Genomic DNA, 19930 nt, shown 5'->3' on the forward strand with positions numbered 1-19930 from the left:
ATCTCTAAAGAATAAACAAATAAAATCAGAGGAAAACAAGATTTATAATTTATCAATTTATTGAAAATCAGAGCCAGAGAAGCAGGAAATGACATTGTAGGAAAAAACTGCTTTTGAAAAAGCACAAAACTTATTCATGACAACCATAGTGATCAAAAAAATCCTCACTAGTTTGGCATTTGGATCCATTTATGTTTACATTTCCATGGGACACAGTCATAAAAATAGCATGTTCTTTCTCGTTCTGGTTAATTAAACCATCGAGTAAAAACTCAGATACACAAAAATTAAAGATATAAGAATGAAAGTTAATGCTAAATTTTTATTTTCAGTCAACTATTGTCTGTAGTATAGTTTTTCATTGCTTTTTTCCTGTTTTCTGTTAGATTAATTTTTTTTTTCTTTTTTGAGACAGAGTCTCGCTGTGTCGCCCAGGCTGGAGTGCAATGGCACGATCTCTGCTCACTGCAACCTCCACCTCCTGGGTTCAAGTGATTCTTCTGCCTCAGCCCCCTGAGTGTCTGGGATTACTGGCATGTGCCACCATGCCCGGCTAATTTCTGTATTTTTAGTAGAGATGTGGTTTCACCATGTTGGTCAGGCTGGTCTCGAACTCCTGACCTCATGATCTGCCTGCCTCAGCATTCCAAAGTGCTGGGATTATAGGCATGAGCCACCACGCCCGGCCTACATTAATTTTTCATGGTTTTTTAGACTCATTTTATGGAAAGTTCTAAGATGGGGATCGTATTTCAGTTTTAATACAGTACTCGGGATAGCGCAATTTGCAGTTATGTCTTAATATGCAATTCCTGATCATGGCTGGAAACAGTATTATTTGTGGTAGATATAGGGCAGGTTTTCAGCCTCTTTAGGTTTCTCAAACTAAAATTCTTTCTGCTGGTCTCTTAAGTCACTACTGGCAGCTGTTTCTGATAATTGGTAGTTCTTTGTAACTTTTTACATAAGACTGTCACATTTTTGACTTTCAGAATAATTTGCTAAAATGTGTACCCCAGTGGGTTATTTTTCACCCTAAACCTAGCTGCTTTTTCCAGTCACTTACCGATATTGGAAGCTTAAAATGCAAATATACAGTAGGCCTAAAATATTGCCTGGTTTGAAAAGTGTTTAAAATATTTGAATCATTTTCATAGTAAACATTTACTCTCATCAGGACCTAGAAGAGGAACATTTTAATTTTTTTCCGATTCCCTTTTTACACTCTTCCTTCAACATTCATTACCTTTTTACATATTGAAGTTTTCATCTATTCAAAGTTTGTGTTTATAGTGTGTTTATATAGCTTGGATTGTAATTACCATACTGAAATATAGTTATTTCAGAATTGAGTCAGTGGCGAGAATGAAGCCATCTGGTATCATAACCAAATCCAATTTTTCTTTTACGGAGAATTTCTTTGAAATGTAGCTTAGCTGAGAAATAGTGATTTAGTAACAAATTAGAATTTTCTTTGTCAAGGTTATTTTTCTTTTTAAAGTCACGTTTGGTCCCAGTAATAATACCAACATTGGTACAAGTCATCTCAGGTTGTGAGGCATTTTCCCAAGAAGACTGGCAGGGTGAATGACACAGAAGAAAACTGAGGTTCAGGTAGAGTGGTTAGCCTGAGGTGGCTCTGCTTATATATACAACTGCTAGTAGAAACCCAGCCTTCTGACTTAGTTCAGTGTTTTTCTTTCCACTGCCCTGTGCTCCGTCAGGAACCCCATGATTACAAGATTTGTATCATCAAACCCTTCACAATAAGGTTACTGTCCTCGAGCTTTCCTTGTAACCTTGGTTTTTTTGTTTTTGTTTTTTCTTTTTTTGAGATGGAATCTCACTCACTCTGTCACCCAGGCTGGCTGGAGTGCAGTGGTGTGATCTCAGCTCACTGCAACCTCTGCCTCCCAGGTTCAAGTGATTCTCCTGCCTGAGCCTCCTGAGTAGCCAGGACTACAGGCATGTGCCACCATGCCTGACTAATTTTTGTAGTTTTAGTAGAGACAGGGTTTCTTCATGTTGGCCAGGCTGGTCTCGAATTCCTGACCTCAGGTGATCCTCCCACCTTGGCCTCCCATAGTGCTAGCATTACAGGTGTCAGCCACCACACCTGGCCCTTTTTATCCTTTTCTAAAAAGTTAAATGTTTAATGAAAGGAACCACATTCTTATCACACTACCAGGTTACTTGTTCTTTGATGTCCTGCCTGGACTTTTACCAAAAATGTTTCAGAAGTTCACATTTAGGGTCAGGTGTAGTGGCTCACTCTTGTAATCCAAGCCAAAGTGGGTAGATCACTTGAGGTCAGGAGTTCAAGACCAGTCTGGGCAACATGGCGAAACCCCTTCCCTTCCAAAAATACAAAAAAAATTAGCTGAGTGTAGCAGCATGCGCCTGTAGTCCCAGCTACTCAGAAGGCTGAGGCACAAGAATCACTTCAACCCTAGAGACAGAGGTTCCAGTGAACCAAGATTACACCACTGCACTCCAGCCTGAGCAGCAAAGTGAACCCAAGAAAAAGAGTTCTTCTCTAGAGGGAAAGAACTAATAAACAAAAAAAGGGGGGGGTTCAGCTGGACTCGGTGGCTCATGCCTGTAATCCCAGCACTTTGGGAGGCTGAGGCAGGTGCATCACCTGAGGCCAGGAGTGCGAGACCAGCCTGGCCAACATGGAAACCCCATCTCTACTAAAAAAAAAAAAAAAAAAAAAAAAAAAACAAGAATTAGCTGGGCATGAAGGCAAGTGCCTGTAATTCCAGCTACTCTGGAGGCTGGGGCACTAAAATCACTTGAAACCAGGAGGCGGAGGTTGCAGTGAGCCAATATCACACCATTGCACTCCAGCCTGGGGGATGGAGCAAGACTACAGCTCCTCAAAAAAAGTTCACATTCCGAAGAAAGCAAAACGCCAGCTGGGTATGGTAGCTCATACCTGTAAGCCCAATACTTTGGGAAACCGAAGCAGGAAAATTGCTTAAGGCCAGGCATTCAAGACCAGCATGGGCAACATAGTGAGATCCTGTCTCTACGAAAATTAATATTACAAATTAAAAAGACAGCGAGGTATGGTGGCTCACACCTGTAATCCCGGCACTTTTGGAGTCTGAGGCAGGAGAATTGCTTGAACTCAGGAGGCAGGGGTTACAGTGAGCCAAGATAGTGCCATGGCACTCCAGCCTGGGCAGCAGAGTGAGAATCTATCTCAAAAAAAAAAAAAAAAAAAATTGAAAGGACCAGACTAAAGCTAAAGACTTTAAAATAGCCTGCAGGTTCCTACCAGAAGTTACCAGCTACCTCTCTGATGGTCTTTTCCTACTATATCCCCCTGGATTATTATATTTTAGCACCTTGACCTGTCTGATGTCCTGCATACACAGGCATGGTCCTGCTCAGGGTTTGCCTTCTCTGCTTCCTGTTTGCTGGAATGCTCTTCCCTCAGTTGGTGTGTTTCTTTACATTATTAAGCTGTTTTCCAGTCTCACCTCAATGAAGCCTTTCCTAACTTAACCCTGTGTACACCTCACCTCACCCCCACATACACATTGTATTCCCTGCTTCCCATTACCCTGCTTGCTTTTTCTCTTTGATACACTCATTCCAATATATTCTTTAATTCTGCATCAACTGTCTATCACACTAGAATGTGAGCTCTATGAGAGCAGTCTTTATTTTGTAAACTGCCATATTCCCATCTCCTAGAATAGTACTTGAATATAGTAATAGATACTTAATAAATACTTGTTATATTAGTATAATAAATGAATTAATCTCAGGAAGGCCTTGGTTTTGTAGATAGACAGGTAGGGATAGGAACTTGGGTGATGTATTTTCTCAAGTTTTTATTTTTTTTAAGCTTATTTTCTTTTGAAACAGTCTTCCTCTGTCACCTAGGCTGGAGTGCAGCGGTGTGGTCTTAGCTCACTCTGCAACCTCTACCTCCAGGGTTCAAGTGATCCTTCCACCTTAGTCTCCTAAGTAGCTGGGACCACAGGCATGCACAACCACGCCTGGCTAATTTTTGTATTTTTAGTAGAGACAGGGTTTCACCTTGTTGGCCAGGATGGTGTGGAACTCCTGAGCTCAGGTGATCTGCCCACCTCAGCCTCCCAAATTGCTAATATTATAGGCATGAGGCACCATGCCCAACCTTAAGCTTATTATTTTCTAAATTTCTTTTAGTGAGTACTTATTTCACTGTTTTTACAAAGTAATCTCATACCAAACATCATGCCCCTCCTGGAGTACACAGTATCATCTGTAAAGTGTTTTTGCCAACCTGAATTCGATTAAGCCTGTAAGTCTACAGGAAATAAGGCTAGAGGAACATGTTAAACCTCACTATGGGGTTATATAATCGGCAAAATCCAGAATTCAGGAAACTCTACAGTTCAAATGACTTAATTTTTAAAATAAATGACAAGGAAGAATTTGGGGCTGGGTGTGGTAGCTTACGCCTGTAATCCCAGCACTTTGGGAGGTCGAGGCAGGCAGATCACCTGAGGTCAGGAACTTGAGACCAGCCTGGCCAACATGGTAAAACCCCACCTCTACTAAAAGTACAAAAAAATTAGCTGGGTGTGGTGGCGCGTGCCTATAGTTCCAACTACTTGGGAGGCTGAGGCAGGAGAATCACTTGAACCCAGGAGGCAGAGGTTGCAATGAGGCAAGATTGCACCATTGCACTCCAGCCTGGGCTACGAAAGTGAAACTCCATCTCAAAAAAAAAAACAAAAACCCTTGGGTCCGGTATGGTGGCTCATGCCTGTAATCCCGGTGCTGGGAGGATTGCTTGAGCCCAGGAGTTCAAGGCTGCAGTATGCTATGTTTGCACCACTGCACTCCAGCCTAGGTGACACAGCGAGACCTCATCTTAAAAGTAATAATAATTAAAATAATCTGGGGTAGGAGTGGATATGTATGAAACGGATTGGCCATGAGTTGCTGGTTGTTGAAGCAGGGTGATGGTCCATAGAGTTCATTTTATTTTATTTACTTGAAATTTTTAAATACTTGAAATTTTCCATGTTAAGTTAAAAAGGCATTTATACTCAGAAAAATGCTAGGAAGGAATTCATAAGAAGTACAAGCAAAAAATTTTGTCTTTATGGAGCTGAGTTAAGATATTAGATGTGTACTCACAGTGATAGTGCAGAAAAATACATTACTGGAAATGAATTATGAACTATTATCAACTAATTTTTTCAATGCTGATGATAATGTAGAGTATTGAAGGGATCAATATAGCTCTGTTTTGATGTTTGAAAGCTCACTGAAGGTAAGGATCGTATTCTCTGCTGTATTCTTAGTTCCTGGCACAGCAGACATTTAATACATATTTACTGAATGAATGTGAAGCCTTATGTTGATTCAGTTATAACAGCTCAAAGTTGAACTTCTTTACTAAGAATATCTTTGTTTTTAAATAAATTATTGAGCCTCATTTATTTTCCTTCCCCCCCCCCACCCTACTAGTCTGGAGTTGATCAAGGAACCTGTCTCCACAAAGTGTGACCACATATTTTGCAAGTAAGTTGAATGTATTATGTGGCTCCATTATTAGCTTTTGTGTTTGTCCTTCAGAACCCAGGAAACACCTAACTTTATAAAAACTTTAGTTTCGCTGGGCGCGGTGGCTCACGCCTGTAATCCCAGCACTTTGGGAGGCCGAGGCGGGTGGATCATAAGGTCAAGAGATCGAGACCATCCTGGTCAACATGGTGAAACCCCGTCTCTACTAAAAAAAATACAAAAAATTAGCTGGGCATGGTGGCACATGCCTGTAATCCCAGCTACTCAGGAGGCTGAGGCAGGAGAATTGCCTGAACCCAGGAGGCGGAGGTTGCGGTGAGCCGAGATCGCGCCATTGCACCCCAGCCTGGGAAAAAAGAGCGAAACTCCGTCTCAAAAAAAAAAAAAAAAAAAAAAACTTTAGTTTCTTCAATTAAGTGAGACAGAAAAATCCAACTCTATTTCACTCTTTCTCAGAGAGTATATAGTCATCATAAGTTGGTTATAATCATAGTTCCTAGTCAAGTTTTGACATATATTCTCAATTAGGATGTAAAATCACTTTGAACAGTATTTTGTATTTTTTGTGTCCACCAGTGAAGGCAAACTGCAAGCAGTTGTGAAACAAGCGAACTGTGTTTCATCCTTCCCAGTTTCTACTTTCTGTTCATTTCTGCATATCCTTCTGCATTTCCCCTTCTAAGGTTCAATGTTTGCCTGCTTCAAAATAATTGTGAAGATAGGAAGGGAACTGATAAGTTTGCATTTAGGCCAAAATTCATTCATAGGAGTGATTCAAGTTATATTTACATATTTGATCTTGCCCTTTGAAATGAAAATGTTCGTTTCTTAGTGAAAGAATTTCAGAAAAAGTAGAGTAGGTAATTTGGTAGAACAAGTGGGCTTTCTCCTTTCCTTTATGTTAAGCTATGATCACATCTTACCTTAAATGTCAACTAATTTGTTTTTAGTATTTATGTACCTGGTATATAACCTGGTACCAGGTACAAACTATGTACTCGGTAAAAAATTTGCTGACACAAAAGGGTATTTGATGCAAAGTATATTTGCCTCTTACCCTATAACCCCTGCCTCCTTGTTCCCTCCCCAGACAACCACAATGATCAATGTCTTTTGTATCCTTTCAGGAATTTTTAAATTCCAGAATGCTTTTTTTTTCTTTTTTTTTTTTTTTTTGAGACAGAGTTTTGCTCTTATTGCCCAGGCTGGAGTGCAATGGTGCAATCTCGGCTCACCTCATCTCCACCTCTGTCAACCAAACTGGAGTGCAGTGGCACAGTCTCGGCTGACTGCAACCTCCGTCTCCCAGGTTCAAGCAATTCTCCTGCCTCAGCCTCCCAAGTAGCTGGGACTACAGGCGTGCACAACCACGCCCCGGCTAATTCTTGTATTTTTAGTAGTGATGGGGTTTCACCATGTTGGCCAGGCTGGTCTTGAACTCCTGACCTCAGGTGATCCATCCACCTTGGCCTCTCAAAGTGCTGGGATTACAGGCCTGAGCCACTGCATCTGGCCTTATTTTTTGAAAGTGCTGGTCTGTGAATAAATTGGTCTATACCATAGGCAGTTTGAGAAGTACTCCTCTAGAGGCCACAAAGTTATTAAACTAAAAATTCTTGAAGTAGAGAGATAAAGTTGTGTTGTCTTGGCACATGTCCAGGGAGCAGGGGCTGAGGAATCAGATGGAAACTGTTGGGAACAGTTCTAGGCCAGTGGGGTGGCATGGGATAGGGAAAAGACAATAGAAATGAGCTTCTGAATTCTTACTGGGAAAAAAGAATGGGAGGAAAAAGACAGAATTCAGAGGTAGGCACCAGCCAGCTGGCAGACTTGTGTTCAGGGGGTATCTCTGTCTCAAAAAAGGAAAAGTTTAAAAAGTCCCAGTATTGGCCAGGCACAGTAGCTCGGGCCTGTAATCCCAGGAATTTGGGAGGCCGAGGAGGGCAGATCACCTGAGGTCAGGAGTTCAAGACCAGCCTGGCCAACATGGAGAAACCCCATCTACTAAAAAGACAAATTAGCTGAGTGTGGTGGCGCATGCCTGTAGCCACAACTACTCAGGAGGCTAAGGCAGGAGAATTGCTCGAACCCTGGAAGCGGAGGTTGCAGTGAGCCAAGATCCCGCCACTGCATTCCAGCCTGGGTGACAAGAGTGAAACTCAGAGTTCCAGTATTTATTACAGGTAGCTGAAGGTAACCTTTTAAGTGCTGGGGCTCTCAATTTCTCTGGATGAGAATCTTTCTGGAATGAACTGTATGTTTATTTAGAACTGTATGTTTTTCTGTTACCTTGAGTAACAAATGCTGAACATACTATACTATTACAGTGATTTACAAAAAGATTAAGGACCTGATGTGATAGCTCCTGCCCATAACCCCAGCACTTTGGGAGGCCAAGGCAGGAGGATCACTTGAGGGCAGGAGTTCAAAGCTGCAGTGAGCTTGGCTTACTGCAACCTCCACCTCTCAGGTTCAAGTGATTCTCCTGCCTCAACCTCCTGAGTAGCCAGGACTACAGGTGCACGCCACCACACCCAGCTAATTTTTTTTGTATTTTTAATAGAGATGGGGCTTCACCTAGTTGGCCAGGATGGTCTCCATCTCTTGATCTCATGATTCACTTGCCTCGGCCTCCCAGAGTGCTGGGATTACAGGTGTTAGCCACTGTCTGGCCTCTCTCTCTCTCTCTCTCTCTCTCTCTCTCTCTCTATCTGTCTCTGTCTGTCTCTCCCTATTTGTGTGTGTGTGTGTGTGTGTGTGTTTTTTGAGACAGAGTCTCACTTTGTTGCCCAGGCTGGAGTACAGTGGCATGATCTTGGCTCATTGCAACCTCCACCTTCCCGGGATCCAGTGATTCTCATGCCTCAGCCTCCCAAGTAGCTGGGATTACAGGCATGCGCCACCACGCCCAGCTAATTTTTTTGTATTTTTAGTAGAGACAGGGTTTCACCACATTAGCCAGGCTGGTCTCAAACTCCTGTCCTCAAGTGATCTGCCTTAGCCTCCTGGGATTGCAGGCATGAGCCACTGTACCCAGCCAATAGAGGGTAATAAATGTTAAATTACCTGGCTAGTAAAAAGTATTTTCTAAGTGTCTTATCTCACCATTCCCAATGCCTTTTTTTTTTTCCTTTGAGACAGAGTCTTAATCTGTTGCCTAGGCTGGAGTGCAGTGGTGCGATATTGGCTCACTGTAACCTCCACCTCCCAGGTTCAAACAATTCTCCTGCCTCAGCCTCCCGAGTAGCTGGGACTACCATAGTGGTGCTCAGCTAATTTTTGGATATTTAGCTGAGTAGAGACAGGGATTTACCATGTTGGCCAGGCTGGTATTGAACTTCTGGCCTCAATTGATCCACCCACCTCCCAAAGTCCTGGGATTACAGGCATGAACCACCATGTGCAGCCCCAGTGACTTTTTTTAAGCCCCTTTAATCTTTTCTTTCCTGGCTCTCTTCATTGTCAGTGTCTGCTATTTACTCCCTACTTAAGTCACCCCCTTCACCAGAATATTATGTCCTTTATGTTTTATTTTGCAGGATCTTGTTTTTCTTTCCTTTTTCTGAGATGTAGTCTCACTCTTCCCCAGACTGGAGTGCAAAGGCACCATCTCGGCTCACTGCGACCTCCACCTCCTGGGTTCAAGCAGTTCTCCTGCCTCAGCCTCCTGAGTAGCTGGGACTACAGGCGTGCACCACCACGCTTGGCTAATTTTTGTATTTTTAGTAGAGATGGGGTTTCACTGTGTTAGCCAGGCTGATCTCGATCTCCTGACGTCGTGATCTGCCTGCCTTGGCCTCCCAAAGTGCTGGGATTACAGGCATGAGCCACCATGCCCGGCCCTTATTTTGCTTTTCTATTGAATCCCGTCCATCTAGAATAGTACCAGACATGTAGTAAATATGTAGATATTGGCTGTATGAGTGAATTGCCGCTTTTAATTATCATCACCGTTGCTCTCTCTACTTCTGGTCTATGATCCACTTTTTTACTTTTTTTTTTTTTTTTGAGATAGAGTTTTACTCTTGTTGCCCAGGCTGGAGTGCAATGGTGTGAGCTCGGCTCACTGCAACCTCTGCCTCCCAGGTTCAAGCAATTCTCCTGCCACAGCCTCCTGAGTAGCTGGGATTACAGGCAGGTGCCACCACTCCTGGCTAATTTTTTGTATTTTTTTGTAGAGACGGGGTTTCTCCATGTTGGTCAGGGTGGTCTCAATCTCCTGACGTCATGTTCCACCCACTTTGGCCTCCCAAAGTGTTGGGATTACAGGTGTGAGCCACGGTGTCTGGCTATGATCTACTTTGAATTTAGTTTTGTTACTTGGAGTGAGATATGAGTATAACGTCATTCTTTTACATGTGGGTATACTCTTGTCCCAACACTATTTGTTGAAAAAACCAAAAACTGTTATTTTCCCATTCAGTCATCTTGGGGCTGGCAGCAGTGGCTCACAGCACCCTGGGAGGCCAAGGCAGGTGGATCATGGTGAAACTAAAAATACAAAAAAAATTAGCTGCGCGTGGTGGTGCATGTCTGTAATCCTAGCTACTCAGGAGGCTGAGGCAAAAGAATTGCTTGAGCCTAGGATGTGGAGGTTGTAGTGGGCCGAGATTGTGTCACTGCCCTCCAGCCTCAGTGACAGAGCGATACCCTGTCTCTAATAATAATAATAATTTAAGGCCGGGCGCGGTGGCTCAAGCCTGTAATCCCAGGACTTTGGGAGGCTGAGGCGGTTGGATCATGAGGTCAAGAGATCGAGACCATCCTGGTCAACATGGTGAAACCCCGTCTCTACTAAAAATACAAAAAATCAGCTGGGCATGGTGGTGCGTGCCTGTAATCCCAGCTACTCAGGAGGCTGAGGCAGGAGAATTGCCTGAACCCAGGAGGCGGAGGTTGCAGTGAGCCGAGATCGCGCCATTGCACTCCAGCCTGGGTAACAAGAGCGAAACTCCGTCTCAAAAAAAAAAATAATAATAATAATAATTTAAAAATAAAATAAAAATTAGCTGGACACAGTGGCACATGCTTGTAATCTCAGCACTTTGGGAGGCCAAGGCAGGTGGACCACTTGATGTCAGGAGTTCGAACAGCCTGGTCAACACGGTGAAACCTTGTCTCTACTAAAAGTACAAAAAATTAGCTGGACATGGTGGCACACACCTGTAATCCCAGCTACTCGGGAGACTGAGACAGGAGAATCGCTTGAACCAGGGAGATGGAGTTTGCATTGAGCCGAAATTGTACCACTGCACTCCGGCCTGGGCAACAGAGTGAAACTCCGTCTCAGAACAAAAAAACAAACAAACAAATAAAAATAAAAATTGTCTTGATATTTATTATTGTTGAAAATCACTTGATCATAGATATATGTATGAGTTTATTTCTATACTCTCAATTTCATTTTATTGATGTATATGTCTATTATGCTATTACCACACTGTCTTGATTACTATAGCTTTGTGGTGAGGTGTTGAGATTTTAAACTAATTAATAGTCATCTTACGTGAACTACTTACCATTTATATTTGATTATGCCGCATGAAATAATTATGAATATATCATTAAATATGCTATACTAACTTTTAATAAGTTTTATGTGATCATAACAGTAAGCCATATGCATGTAAGTTCAGTTTTCATAGATCATTGCTTATGTAGTTTAGGTTTTTGCTTATGCAGCATATAAAAACAATTGGGAAACTATTGGTTGTAATTCACCTGCCATTACTTTTTAAATGGCTCTTAAGGGCAGTTGTGAGATTATCTTTTCATGGCTATTTGCCTTTTGAGTATTCTCTCTACAAAGGGAAATAACTTGGATTGTTCTTTCTTTATGATTTATAGATTTTGCATGCTGAAACTTCTTAACCAGAAGAAAGGGCCTTCACAGTGTCCTTTGTGTAAGAATGATATAACCAAAAGGTATATAATTTGGATAATTATGGCAGGTTGAAAGCAACAACAGTAGGAAAAAGTAGAAATTATTTAATAACGTAGCTTGTGTTCCTACAAAACCATTCATCAGTAGACAAATTTATAAAAGAGTTTTTAGCAGACAGTGAATTATTTCCAGAGTTATTTTCCTGAAAGTTTTATGGGACATCTGCCTTATACGGGTGTTAGAAACTTACTGCCTTTCTCTAATGCATCTAAATAGTGTAAGAACTTGTAGACTTATGTAAAGTAGGGCTCTATCGCCCTGCCCCAATTGTCTGCTAATGTTTTTATTTTTTTTTTCACTGTTTCTTTTTATTTATTTTTATTTTTATTTTATTTATTTATTTTGAGATGGAGTTTCAGTCTTGCTACCCAGGCTGGAGTGCAACGGCGTGATCTCGGCTCACTGCAACCTCCGCCTCCTGGGTTCAGGCAATCCTCCTGCCTCAACCTCCTGAGTAGCTGGGATTACAGGCACTCGCCACCATGCCCAGCTAATGTTTTGTATTTTTAGTAGAGACGGGGTTTCACCATGTTGACCAGGATGGTCTCGATCTCTTGACCTCGTGATCCACCCGCCTCAGCCTCCCAAAGTGCTGGGATTACAGGCTTGAGCCACCGCGCCCGGCCTTATTTATTTTTTGAAGACAAGGTCTTGCTCTGATGCCAGGCTGGAGTGCAGTGGTGTGATCTCAGCTCACTGCAGCCTCCACCTCCTGGGCTCCTCCTGTGTTAGCCTCCCAAGTAGCTGGGACTACAGGTGCACACTACCAGTTTTTGTATTTTTTTATAGAGATGAGGTTTCGCCACATTGCCCGGGCTGGTAGCTCCTCAGCTCAGGTGATTTGCCTGCCTGGACCTCCCAAAGTGCTGGGATTAAAGGTTTGTGTTTCTATCTAATAATTTAGACAAACAAAATGTATTTATATATTGTGTATCTCTTCTGCCACAAGATAAATTCTATTAAAGTAGTAACTTTGTCTGTCTTAATTAACACTTTCTCTGAGGTTTGGTACATAGTAGGCACTCAGATGCTCAAAGGAATGGATGAATTATGTTTTAATTCCACTTTACTAAACCCAAGTCTTCCTTTGGACATTGTTATCTATTTGTGTTTTCAAAGAAATATAATTTGACGGAAACCCTTGAGAGGCAGAACTAACAGTGAGGGATTGGGTGGGGTTCAGATGTTAAGAACAGTAAACTCAGTAGGGTGTGATGGCTCCTGCCTAAAACCCTAGCACACTGGGAGGCTGAGGTGGGATTATCACTTGAAGCCAGGAGTTTGGGATCGGTCTGGGCACCATAGTACATGGTGGCATATCCCCATAGTCCTAGCTACTTGGGAGGCTGTAGGGGGAGGATAGCTTGAGTGCAGAAGTTTGAGGCTGCAGTGGGCTATGATTGTGGCACTACATGCTAGCCTACACAACAGAGCAAGATCCTGTCTCTAAATTTTAAATAAACAAGTTCTCTAGCTTTCTTTTCAGTGGATTTTTTTCTGCTATGGATTTAGAGCAGTATTATATCAGATAATTTGAAGCATTTGGTAGACTTTAATGAATGACAAAACATTGCTAAAACAGTCAGTACTGTCACATGGTTTATTTGGATGTCAATGATGTATTGATTAGAGAGGTGTTCTACTGTTGCTGCATCTTATTTTTGTTTACATGTCTTTTCTTATTTTAGTGTCTTTAAAAAGTTGATAATCACTTGCTGAGGGTGTTTCTCAAACAATTTAATTTCAGAAGCCTACAGGAAAGTACAAGATTTAGTCAACTTGTTGAAGAACTGTTGAAAATCATTCACGCTTTTGAGCTTGACACAGGTTTGCAGTGTAAGTATTGAATAGCCCAAGACTGATGCTCAAGTGCTGTCTATGAAAACTCAGGAAGTTTGCACAATTATTTTCTATGATGTGGTGATAAGACCTTTTAGTCTAGGTTAATTTTAGTTCTTTATAATCTTTTTTTTTTTTTTTTTTTTTTTTTTTTTTTTGAGATGGAGTCTTGCTCTGTTGCCCAGGTACAATCTGCAACCTCCTCCTCCCAGGTTCAAGCAATTCTCCTGACTCAGCCTTCCGAGTATCTGGGACTACAGGCACGTACCACCATGCCTGGCTAATTTTTTGTATTTTTAGTAGAGACGGGGTTTCACCGTGTTAGCCAGGATGGTCTTGATCTCCTGACCTCGTGATCTGCCCACCTCTGCCTCCCAAAGTGCTGAGATTACAGGTGTGAGCCACTGTGCCTGGCTCTATAATCTGTTCTTTAAAAATTACTCCCACTGGTCTCACACCCTATGTTATTAATCCTAAGGCGCACATTTTTCACATCTTAACATCTCTGAAATTGGGAGCATTTTACTATTGATGATGTGTCATTTGTTTAATTTGTGTGCTCTCTTTCTTAGTAATACAGGAAATAATAGTGCAACTGACATTGTTGGTGTCTTAGCTTTAGTGAAATACGGTATTGATAGACAAATTTGTTAGTGTTGAGGTAGAAAGCAAGGACTCTAAATAACTTTGATGGTCTGTGTATTTGTTTTTGTTTGTTTCCTAGACGTAGAATTACCAGTTGATTTTTTAAAAAATCATAGGTTACCTTAATGCATTGTTTTAACACAACAAAGAGCATATATAGGGTTTCTCTCAGTTTCTTTGATTATAATTCATACATTTTTTTCTAACTGCAAACAATGTTTTCCCTTGCAATTTACAGTTGCAAACAGTTATAATTTTGCAAAAAAGGAAAATAACTCTCCTGAACATTTAAAAGATGAATTTTCTATCATCCAAAGTATGGGCTACAGAAATCGTGCCAAAAGACTTCGACAGAGTGAACCCCAAAATCCTACCTTGGTAAAACCATTTTCTTTCTATTTCTATCCCATCTCTACAAAAAATATAAAAATTAGCCAGGCATGGTGGCAGGACCTGTAATCCCAACTACTTGGGAGGCTGAGGCAGGAGAATCATTTGAACCCTGGAGGCAGAGGTTGCAGTGAGCTGAGATTGTGCCACTGTACTCAAGCCTCGGTGACAGCAAGACTCTGTCCACACCCCCAGAAAAAAAAAGTTATCAGATGTGATTGGAATGTATATCAAGTATCAGCTTCAGAATATGCTATATCAATACTTCAAAAAATCACATAAGTAATACATAATCAGTTTTGAAAAAAAACAACAGGAAAAATATTCAAATCACACGTATTCCAGACATTTTATTGTTACTATTATTTACTGCTACTGTTATTTTTTAGAGACTGAGTCTCACTCTATTGCTTAGTTTCGTCTTGCGCTTCTGGCCTCAAGCAATCCTCCTGCCCCAGCCTCCCAAAGCACTGGGATTATAGGCATGAACTACTGCTCCCAGCCCCAGACATTTTAGTGTGTAATTTTCTGGGCATTTTTTCGAAGCAGCATACATGTTACCTGACTGATGATAGTCAGTTTATTTTGCCCATGGTGTCAAGTTTCTCTTCAGGAGGAAAAGCACAGACACTGGCCAACAATTGCTTGACCATTCTTAACATACTTGTTTAGCAGGAAACCAGTCTCAGTGTCCAGCCCTCTAAACCTGGAATTGTGAGATCTCTGAGGACAAAGCAGCAGATACAACCTCAAAATAAGTCTGTCTACATTGACTTGGGTAAGGGTCTCAGATTTTTAAAGTATTTAATAATTACTGGATTGCTTTACTTATAATTTTGCTAAAAATCTTGGTCATAATTTATATTTGTGGTCGGCAGCTTTGGGAAGTGAATTTTATGAGCCCTATGCTGAGTTATAAATAATGTAAAAGATGTAGTTCCCACCTTGAAGAATCTTACTTTAAAAAGGGAGCAAGAGGCTGGGTGTGGTGGCTCACACCTGTAATCCCGGCACTTAGGGAGGCCAAAGTGGGTGGATCACGAGGTCAGGAGATCCAGACCATCCTGGCCAGCATGGTGAAACCCTGTCTCTACTAAAAATACAAAAATTAGCTGGGTGTGGTGGCACGCACCTGTAATCCTAGCTACTCGGTAGGCCGAGGCAAGAGAATTGCTTGAACCAGGGAGTCAGAGGTTACGGTGAGCCAAGATCGCACCACTGCACTCCAGCCTGGCGACAGAGCGAGACTCCATCTCAAAAAAGAAAAGGCCGGGGGGGGGTGGCGAGCAAGAGAAAGAATATCTGGTTTTAAATATGTTTTGGAAAGATGGAGAATAGCAGTAAGAAAAAACTTGATAAATTGCTACAATATTTAACGAGATCCAAGATAAATCGTACTAGATGAGGAAGCCTTTTAAGAAGAGCTGAATCTTGGCCGGACAGGGCGGCTCATGCCTGTAATCCTAACACTTTGGAAGGCCAAGGCAGAAGGATTGCTTGAGTCCAGGAGTTTAAGACCAGCCTCGCCAACATAGGGAGACCCTGTCTCTATTTTATTTTTTTTCTGAGATGGAGTTTTGCTTTGTTGCCCAGGCTGGAGTGCAATGGCGGGATCTCGGCTCACTGCAACCTCTGCCTCCTGGGTTCAAGCAATTCTCCTGCCTCAGCCTCCTGAGTAGCTGGGACTATAGGCACATGCCACCACGCCCGGCTAATTTTTGAATTTTCAGTAGAGGCAGGGTTTCACTGTGTTGGCCAGGATGGTCTTGATCTACTGAACTTGTGATCCATCCTCCTCAGCTTCCCAAAGTGCTGGGATTACAGGCTTGAGCCACTGCGCCTGGCATCTATTTTTAAAATAATAATAAATTTTTGGCCAGATGCAGTGGCTTATGCCTGTAATCCCAGCACTTTGGGAAGCCGAGGCAGGTAGATCACCTGAGGTCAGGAGTTCGAGACCAGCCTGGCCAACATGGTGAAACCCCTCTCTACTAAAAATACAAAAAAAATTAGCTGGGTATGATGGCACATGCCTGTAATCCCAGCTACTTAGGAGGCTGAGGCAGGAGAATCTCTTGAATCCAGGAGGCGGAGGTTGCAATGAGCCAAGACCACGCCACTGCACTCCAGCCTGGGTGATAGAGTGAGACTCCATCTCAAAATAATAATGATAATTTTAAAAAATAATAATTTTTTAAAACATTAAAAATTATAAAAAGAAGAGCTGAGGCCAGCATAGTAACTCACACCTGTAATCTCAGCAGTGGCAGAGGATTGCTTGAGGCCAGGAGTTTAAGACCAGCCTGGGCAACATAACAAGTCTTCATCTCTACAAAGTAACTTTTTTTTTTTAATTAGCTGGGTGTGGTAGTGTGCATCTGTAGTCCTAGCTACTCAGGAGGCTAAGGTGAGAGGATAGATTGAGCCCAGGGGTCTGAGGCTGCAGTGAGCTATAAATCATCCCACTGCACTCCAACCTGGGTGACAGAGCTGGGCTCTCTAATTGGGTTATTTTTAATTTAAAAGGGTAGCCATCTTTTGACATCCCAGACACACCACCATCTTAACACTTAACTGTTTTCCACCCTTACAATCATAAATTCCTAGACAACAGGTATTGTAAAAATAATGATATAGGTGATGTTTATGAGCACTTAACTAGATTCCAGGCACTATTGTGCTTTTCTTGCATAATTCATTTAGATGTTTGTCAGACATCTGAGATTGTTACTATTATACTTATTTTACAGATGAGGAAATTAAGGCACAGGGAGGTTCTGAAACATTTCCAACATAGTAAAACTAGTAGGTGGCTGAGCCATGATTCAGACCTAGGAAATTAGGCATCAGAGCCTGTACTTTTTTTGTTTGTTTGTGTTTGTTTTTGTTTTTTATTTCAGCCCGTTGGCCAGGCTGGCCTGGAACTCCTAACCTCAAATGATCCACCCATCTTGGCCTCCTAAAGTGCTAGGATTACAGGCAAGAGCCACTGTACCTGGCCAAGCCTGTGCTTTTAACCACTTCTCTGTATTACATACTGGCTTAACTAGCATTGTGCCTGCCACATAGTAGATGCTTAGTAAATATTTATAGATGAATATCTGTTTTTCAACAAGTACATTTTTTGTTTAACCCTTTTAATTAAGAAACCTTTTATTTATTTTTTTTGGGGGGGGAATTTTTTAGGATCTGATTCTTCTGAAGATACAATTAATAAGAAAACTTACTGCAGGTGAGTCAAAGAGAACTTTTTTCCATGAAGCTGGTATTTTCCTATTTAGTTAATATTAAGGATTGATGTCTCTCTTTTTAAAAATATTTTAACTTTTGTTTTCGATTCAGGGATACATGTGTAGGTTTGTTATATAGGTAAACACACAACTTGGGATTGGGTGTACAGATTTTTTTCATCACTCGGTGCTAAGCATACCCCACAGTTTTTTTGTTTGTTTTCTTTCTGAATTTCTCCCTTCTCCCACCTTCCTCCCTCAAGTAGGCTGGTGTTTCTCTAGATAGAATCATGGTATTGGAAGAAACCTTAGAGGTCATCTAGTTTAGTCCTCTCATTTTATAGTGGAGAAAATACTCTTTTTGTTTGTTTGATTTAGGTACTAGCACTTTCCAAAGGAATTTAGGACAACAGTAGAACTTTGCGCATACTTGCTTCTAGCAGATTGTTGTTCTCTAAGTTCCTCATGTACAGTAATGTTGACACAGTAGTAATTGTGACTGATGAAAATGTTCCAGGACTTCATTTTCAACTCTTTCTGTTCCTTATTTCCACTCATCTTTCAAGCTTTGTCTATATAACTTATATAACAATCTACAAGCAGCCCCCAATTACGTTACCTAACTTCCTTAGGAATTACTGCTTGACCCTAAGTTGTTTTTTTGTGTCTTTTGGTTTTCTTAAGTCAAAGTCTTGCTCTGTTACCCGGGCTGGAGTGCAATGGCATGATCTTGGCTCACTGCAACCTCCGCCTCCCAGGTTCAAGTGATTCTCCTGCCTCAGCCTCCTAAGTAGCTGGGATTACAGGCACACGCCACCATGCCTGGCTAATTTTTGTATGTTTAGTAGAGACGGAGTTTCACCATGTTGGTCAGGCTGGTGTGGAACTCCTGACCTTGTGATCCACCTGCCTCAGCCTCTCAAAGTGCTGGGATTACAGGAGTGAGCCACTGTGCCTGGCCCAAGTTTTTTTTTTTTTTTTGAGATGGAGTCTGACTGTGTTACCCAGGCTGGAGTGCAATGGCACAATCTCGGCCCACTGCAGCCTCTGCCTCCCTAGTTCAAGCAATTCTCCTGCCTCAGCCTTCAGAGCAGCTGGGATTACAGGTATGCACCACCATGCCCAGCTAATTTTTGTATTTTTATTAGATACCGTATTGGCCGGCCTGTTCTCAATCTCCTGAGCTCAAGTGATTCACCCGCTTTGGCCTCCCAAAGTGCTGGGATTACAGGCGTGATATTGTCAGTTTTAGTTTGCAAATGACTTCCCTAGTCTCATAATTGGAAGCAAGTGATTTTTAGACTGAAAAAGCACAGAAAGTAATGTAGCAAAGTGGTGGTTTGCATTCTGTTTGGGTTATCTGCAATCCTAGTGTTCCCTTTGTTTAGATATCCTTGCTTCTGCCTGTCATTAAGATATACTTTTAAGTGTTTTTTAAAAACTATCTTTTGATTGTCATTTAAATTTTGGCTTTTATTTGCATGTCCATAAATCAATGTTCTACACTACTGTTCTGATTTTTGTGACTGTGCGTCCTCAGTCTTTGACCATTCTATTTCTTTTTTTTTCTTTCTTTCTTTTTATTTAGACGGAGTCTCACTCTGTCACCCCAGGCTGGAGTGCAGTGGCGCAATCTCAGTTCATTGCAACCTCCACCTCCCAGGTTCAAGCGATTCTCTTGTCTCAGCCTCCCAAGTAGCTGGGACTACATGCACGTGCCACTACACCCAGCTAATTTTTGTGTTTTTAGTAGAGATGGGGTTTCACCATGTTGGCTAGGCTGGTCTTGAACTCATGACATCAAGTGATCTACCCACCTCGGCCTCCCAAAGTGCTGGGGTTTTAGGCGTGAGCCACCACACCTGGCAACCATTCCATTTCAACTAGAATTTTCTAAAGGAGAGAGTAGCTTTGAATAAGTGAATAAGATTGGTTGGCTTTCTGCAACTGAGAGAGCTAAAATATTTGATCTTGATCATTTTACAGTTCTGCATGCATATTACCAGTGTTTCTCATTAGGACTTCTGTCTTTTCCCTATAGTGTGGGAGATCAAGAATTATTTCAAATCACCCCTCAAGGAACCAGGGATGAAACCAGTTTGGATTCTGCAAAAAAGGGTAATGGCAAGGTTTCCCAACGTAACAGGCACTGAAGAGAGAGTAGGTAGATACTGTCCTGTAATTAGATTATCCTGAAGACCATTTGGGACCTTTACAATCCACAAAATCTCTTGGCAGAGTTAGAGTATCATTCTTTGTCAAGTGTCATGGTATGGCCCATTAAATTTCAATGGTACTACACTAATGTAGCTCTAATAAGACCTTCCATAACTGATTGTTGCCCTTT

The 19930-nt window shown here is 41.8% G+C and overlaps 1 protein-coding gene across 9 annotated transcripts in view; it reads left to right on the forward strand.

Annotated features, from left to right (window-relative positions):
• Window positions 1–19930, forward strand: part of BRCA1 (BRCA1 DNA repair associated) — a 73521-nt gene that overhangs the window by 4468 nt on the left and 49123 nt on the right. For 7 of the 9 annotated variants that reach the window (XM_032279508.1, XM_032279510.1, XM_032279513.1 and 4 more), the window contains 7 exons: window positions 5479–5532; window positions 11383–11460; window positions 13227–13315; window positions 14202–14341; window positions 15026–15131; window positions 17540–17585; window positions 19625–19701. In XM_032279508.1, the coding sequence (XP_032135399.1) occupies window positions 5479–5532; window positions 11383–11460; window positions 13227–13315; window positions 14202–14341; window positions 15026–15131; window positions 17540–17585; window positions 19625–19701 (590 nt within the window). The remainder of the gene's footprint in view (window positions 1–5478; window positions 5533–11382; window positions 11461–13226; window positions 13316–14201; window positions 14342–15025; window positions 15132–17539; window positions 17586–19624; window positions 19702–19930) is intronic. The other 2 variants (XM_032279511.1, XM_032279514.1) reach the window with 1 other exon arrangement.

The sequence above is a fragment of the Sapajus apella genome, unplaced genomic scaffold, assembly GCF_009761245.1.
Source record: "Sapajus apella isolate SASKATOON/1434 unplaced genomic scaffold, GSC_monkey_1.0 scaffold12, whole genome shotgun sequence".
Taxonomy (NCBI): domain Eukaryota; kingdom Metazoa; phylum Chordata; class Mammalia; order Primates; family Cebidae; genus Sapajus; species Sapajus apella.